Below are 6,485 nucleotides of genomic sequence, written 5' to 3'. Positions count from 1 at the left end.
TTTAGGATTCTCCCAGAGATTACATTCAACATCATCATACAGACCGGGGGCTGGGGGGGGCACGTGCAGCAGGACACACACAGCCAGGACTCGTGTGTAAAAGAACAAGAGGGAAACCTGGATACTACTGTTTCTGCCAATGCCATAAACATCTCCCAGGACTTGGAAATGACCAGCTAATTTTACCTCAGTCTAACCATTAGCTCTGCAGAATCTGTTGACCCTAACATAAAGAAGGAAGATGAAGGAGAAAGTCAATTACAGATTTCACAAATATCTGGTACGTAAGTGTGTAATTTTTAATTAGAATTAACTATCAAAGACACTGCACCTTTTAAGTCTTTGAACTTAATAATGTTTAACAGTGGCTTTATTAGGTGAACGCTTGAAAGCATTCAACATTAAATTCAATTTACTTCACATAAATGTTTGCAAATACATTATCAGCAATTCTTAAATATTTCAAATCAACCCACTTAAGTATAGAAGGCTTGCTCATAGGTCTTCTGAGGTGACAAGACGACTGAAAGGAACCTTGGACTTGAGTCCAGATCTCTAACCAACAATCACCATGTCATCACCGGTGAACTCATATGAGGGAACTTCAAGATTGAGAGGTGCAGGCCCCTTCCTGATCCTGCCAGAAGCATCATAGTGTGACCCATGGCAAGGGCAGTAATAACCACCAAAATCTCCTGCATTTGCAATGGGTACACAACCAAGATGAGTGCAAACACCTATCAGGATAACCCATTCAGGTTTCTTTACTCGATCTAAATCATGCTGCGGGTCCCTCAACTGGGACACTTCAACTGCAGCTTCCTGCTCAATTTCCTTCTTGGTTCTATGACGCACAAACAGCGGTTTTCCTCTCCATTTGAAAGCCATGTTCTTGCCTTCTGGAATATCGGATAGCTTGATTTCGATTTTCGACATGGCCAACACATCAGCAGAAGCACTCATGCTGGAAACAAACTGGGAGACGACATTCTTGGCAGCATATGCAACACCTATACTAGTTGTTGCAGTTATCAAATAGGAGAAACCTTTTCTAGCCTCACTGCTCTCTTTTGAAGACTTTGTACCATCTAACACTTCGGTGCGTCGATAGTCAGAGAAGTCAGGCACTCTGATGTCTGTGTGGGAATAACGAACAGAAGCAGGGACTGCAAGATAAACAGAAAGTTAAAAAAACAATTAGATGAGTACCCTGAAAGAAGTATACATCAGGAAATAACCTTTGTGAATTCATAAGCAAAAATCAAGTTATAAAAATGTGAAATATAGCACTAATGCCAGAAATGGTCAGGTTGGCAGTGCCTGCATAGAAAATATTGAAAAAGAAATGGAAGTCAATCACTACCTATCATACTGGTATGAAATCACAGGATAATATGCATAAACTGAACTTCTTCCTGATTGAACACAGCTGATTCAGAATTTCTAACGATTTAGTGCATCAAATCTAAAAAGTTAAATAGTACTGTAAACAGCAATATTTTAAAATCCCCAAAATTCAACATGCCAAGACATACAACCTCCCATATTCTCTGGATTACAAGGGACCGTAAAACTCATCAAGTCCACCCAATAAGTTGATTTGTGGGGCTCCTGGGTAGCTCGGTCAGTTAAGCGTCTGACTCCTGATTTCAGGAGCCTGCTTGAGATTTTCGCTCTCCCTCTCTCTCTGCCCCTCCCCCACCCATGTTCTCTCTCTCTCTCTCTCTCTCTCTCTCTCGCTCTCGTGCACAAAATAAACATTAAAAAAAAAGGTGATTTGTGATCATCTTATTAAACCAAATGTCTAACTTCACATTACTATCTACTTACTCTCTGAAAGTTCAGTAGAACTGCTAAAAATTCATAAATACTTATTACCATAAACATTCTGTGAACTGTTAGTATAACTTTAGTTGCAGAAAATGAAGAGATTTTCTATTTTAGGCTCTGGAGTATCAATCAGTATTACTTTAACTTCAAGTAAAGCCACCAATGGGCAGAAAAGGACATCCTTGTCAAAATACACAACTATCAAATGAAATCTCCAAAAGAGCCAATTATTTCAACTTAGTACAGGATAAAAGAAATTTTCATATATCCCCCTCTTCAGTGAAGGGCAGTAACTTCTATAAGAGTAAGGGCATTATCTTTCTTTTTCAGTGCTGTGGAGTTCTCAACTGAGACACTACTACTGCAGGCTGGCCAGATCTTTGTGTCAAATGAATGTTAACTAATTACTATTTATGTAGTACTTTGGATGTAAGTAGTTTTTAAACTAAACAGATTATGACCTTTTGTCCATACTATTTAAAAAAATTTTTTTTCAACGTTTATTTATTTTTGGGACAGAGAGAGACAGAGCATGAACGGGCGAGGGGCAGAGAGAGAGGGAGACACAGAATAGGAAACAGGCTCCAGGCTCTGAGCCATCAGCCCAGAGCCCGACACGGGGCTCGAACTCACAGACCGCGAGATCGTGACCTGGCTGAAGTCGGACGCTTAACCGACTGCGCCACCCAGGCGCCCCTTGTCCATACTATTTTAAAATATCTGACAAAAAATTAACTTACTGGCATCACTTTTAAGTATGTTTCAGGAAGCAAATCTCTTTGCAAGTTGTATACGCATTTTAGGAAATTTGTCACAAGGTTTCTTTTTTTATAAAAGGGACATTAAAAATTCCTCACTTAAAAACTGTGTTGTTTCAAAAAGAAAAAATGTACTTATAAAATGCAATTTCATGTAAGTTGCAGCCTACCAGGCTGTCTGATCCTAATATACTTCCTTGAGTATTACAATAAAGAACATGACCACACTTTTCACATGGTTCTCAAAGTCAGTAACAATGGAAGCTGTAAGTCAGCCTTGAACGTGGAGATTAGGGGCACTGATCCCATATGCAGTGGGATTAACACATAATTTGTATGTTATATATCTCATATATATAATTCTTATAATAAAGTAAGCTAGGGAAAAGAAAACATTAAGAAAACCATAAAAAATACATTTGCAGCAATGTACCATATTTATAAAAAAAAAAAAAAAATCCACATATAAGTGGACCTGCACAGTTCAAATCCATGTTGTTCAAGGGCCAGCTGTATTCCCAAACAATGGTGAAACCTATCAAAATCACTCTATGTACTTTTCTGGGACCAGGACAAGGGTAGTGACTACCTAATATTTACAACTATGGCAAAGTGACATTATCATATACTACCCTACTTCTACCTAATGCTAACCTAACAGTGTAGACTGGGGTTTGGGATCAAGTATGAATTACCTTCCTTTGGTATTCTCTGGAATTACAAAGGAAAATGTGTATCATACCTAAAAGATGAAGGAACCAAAGTCCATACTTCTACATTAAAAACAGTGTCTACAATCTTTAACCATATAACAGTATACAAGCAAATGTACAGGAACATTAAACAGAATGGTTTTGACATTCTCATCCAGAGATTTGGTGGTGAAAGAAATCCAGCTGTCTACTGCCACTCTACCTAGCAGGTTACACTTTAGTACAATAGTACAATACTGTACTATTGTATATTGTACCACCATGAATATTTTGGGAAATTTAACTGCCATATTGCAAAAGTCATTTCTAAATAATTTACATTAACTGTGTTAGGTGTGACTTTAGCAACAAAGATGATAGCTAGATTTAGTTCTAAACTCAAGCAAAACCAGATACTTCTGGAAATAGAGAAAATTTAAGAAACTATAACAAAAAACAGGTTTTCCTTTCTTAAGATGAACTCTGATGTGCCTTGGAAATCTTCCTCTCACCTCACGGATCTTCTGATCCAACCCTCCCATTTCACACCCTCAGAACTATCTTTCTACAAACCATCTAGACAGATTATAACGTGAACTGAAACTACAAGCTGAAGGCATTATTATAGAAAAAGTTTGCCTTACGGTTCTGTATCATTTACCTGTTCTTGGGAAAGTCAGGTAAGCCTCTAATTTTTAGAAGAAACCCTTTAGTCACTAGACAAATTCCAAAGATGCTTTTTGCATTTGCTGTTGAAATTTTGTCCTCCTTTATTGTTTCTTACCTCCAGATCCAAAGAATAGGCTTGGGATGGGCTGGTGTACTCTGCTCACGCCCTGAACAGTGTCTCCAAAACCCACTGGTGCCCCCAAACAACAACAAAAACCGCCATTTTATTCATTCGCCACTATCCTGCACTGCCTGTATGCAAAATCTGAGGTTGTAGGAAACAGAAAAATAATGATTCTTCTCTATGCCTCAAGCTCAAGGTCAGAGGAATCACCAGGAAATCGAATAGTAGGAAGTGTTATGTACCATAAAAATAAAGGAATCAGCAAATATAAAATTTTATTGACCTAACCCTGAACGGAGATTGATTTGGTAAGACGGAAATGTGGAAAACTAAAGAGAGTGGGGGTAATAACTTAGCTTGCAGGGCAAGTGTCACTGTCAGTGGGGCCAGGCAGGCAGATAACGCAATGGAGGAGGTCTGGTGAGAACTGTGATGACCTGGAAGAGTGATTGCTCCAACTAAGAGGGCAGCCAGTGCACAGCACTTTTCTCATGGTGAAACAAGTTCAGTGTTACCAGATTCCAACATGTTAAAACACGCAAAAAATCTCCCTTTTAAGACTGTGCAGGTTGGGAACACTACAGGTACAATGGCACACAGGTTGCCATTTGAGGATTTCCAATACAGAGCATAAAAAAAAAAGACACGGCACAAAAGATAGTGCAGGATCTGGTTCATGGCTAAATCAATCTTTCAAATCCATGTTCTATCACATACACAAAGTTTACCCTTGTGTAAGTCACATCACTTCTTGTAGTTTTCTACCTGTAAAATGGGAATATCACCAACCTCTGCTTGTGGCTCTTCTTGAGCACCAAACTGATTACAGTGTAAAAATCCTCTGGCCCAGCAAAACATTGCCGATACTCCACATCATTAATGACCTTGGGGCTTGTGTTATTGTTTTGCTGCTGTTGCTGTTGAGAGGGATGCGTGAAAGACAAGGGCATTAGACGGTTTAGGTGGCGGTGAGCAGGACAAGGGCCCAAATATTAATAGTTCTTATTTTTTCAACATGTATAATAAAATGCCCCCAAATGTGCTAATGGCTTTAAGTAGAATTTTTCCATCTAAACCTCATGACATTACCTACGTAATTGGTATAATCATTCATCCATTTCACTGGTGAGGAAAAACATTCAGAAATTTGCCCAGTCAAACGACCTGTAAGCAGCAAAATCTGTCAAGACTTTGCTGGAAACAGTCGGCATTCAGAGTTCTTGAACTTAACCTATGACGTACAAGATTAGCCTGTGGTTTAGGCAGACTGGTCGCCAACGGAAACAGAGGCCCGCAAAGCGAGAGCTGGAGGTCACTTAAGATCGCCCAGCCTAGCCGCGTCCGCGCACAGGTGAGGGCAGAGACCCAGGAGGTGTAGAAGCTTGCCCAAGGTCGACCCAGCAAGGCAACTTAATCCCCCAAAGGGGCTCCGCTCCATTTCCCCCGCCCTCCTGAGCTGCGCCATGGGTCGAGGGCCGGAGGGAGCGAGAACGGGGGTACCCCTCAGCCCGGCTCACCATTGAGGCCCACGGAGGCGACCAAAGGCCGGCTCGCGGCCTGGCCACTCAGCGACTCCCGGCACAGGAAGGGCCGCTTCACGTCCAGCATTGGCGGCTCCGAGGTGGCGGGCACTGAAGCCTGCACCAGAGGCCGCAACGCGCCCGCCACCCCGCGGGACGTGGCCGATAGGACGGGCGCGAACGGGCCCGAACGGGCGGCCACCGACAACATGGCGACAGGGGCTCCAAACGCCGAGCCGGTCACAGGGACGACCTTTCGCCGCGGCGCAGGCGCGAGGAAGCACCGGAGGCGCGCGATCCGTGACGTCAGCGCGCCGGCCTCAACGGTGGCTCCCCGGGGAGGTGGGGGTACAGAGCCAGGAAAGGCGCTGCGTCAGAGGCGGGGCTTCGAGCATACGCTAAGAACGGAAGGGGGCGGGGCGGAGCCGGGCGGGAAGGTGTGGGTGCCGCCCAATCTGTCCTCCCCAACATCTTTTGGTGTGTAACCTGGTGTCTGCGCAAAGCAGGCCCGCAGGAGTCGTCCCGCGAGTCGACTTTGGGTCCCTCAGAGTAAAAACTTAATCTGTAGGAACCTAGGGATAAGAATAAGTTGTCATCATAGTTTAGGGAAAATAGTAATTCTTAACATATGTGCATATATAATGTAATACTTATATATAAGGATATATGTTAGGGTGTATACATATATATTGTATATAATAGGTTTTATGTACTTATAAAACCTAGAGCCAGGCAAATAGTGGCCACCATGTGTGTACTATAATGATGATTATTAGCACCATCGAAGTAAAAAATAAATTTTAAAAAGGCCGGGGATTTTTGGTTAAAGCTTAACAATCATAGTGATAATGGTAATGACTTATGTGTATTAAGCATTTACTATGTATTAGAT

General features: G+C 42.0%; 1 protein-coding gene across 1 annotated transcript; it reads right to left on the bottom strand.

Moving 5' to 3' along the window:
• Positions 1-276: 276 nt before the first annotated feature.
• LOC101094311 (cytochrome b-c1 complex subunit Rieske, mitochondrial) lies at positions 277-5,804 on the bottom strand. The gene is made up of 2 exons (XM_003997961.5): positions 5,591-5,804; positions 277-1,166 (listed from the first exon to the last, which is right to left on the bottom strand). Exons 1-2 carry the CDS (start codon positions 5,802-5,804, stop codon positions 556-558), a joined length of 825 nt encoding a protein of 274 aa, XP_003998010.2. The 3' UTR covers positions 277-555.
• Between the last annotated feature and the right edge of the window lie 681 nt (positions 5,805-6,485).

The sequence above is a fragment of the Felis catus genome, chromosome E2, assembly GCF_018350175.1.
Source record: "Felis catus isolate Fca126 chromosome E2, F.catus_Fca126_mat1.0, whole genome shotgun sequence".
Taxonomy (NCBI): Eukaryota; Metazoa; Chordata; class Mammalia; order Carnivora; family Felidae; genus Felis; species Felis catus.
This window is presented reverse-complemented; position numbering and strand designations above follow the sequence as displayed.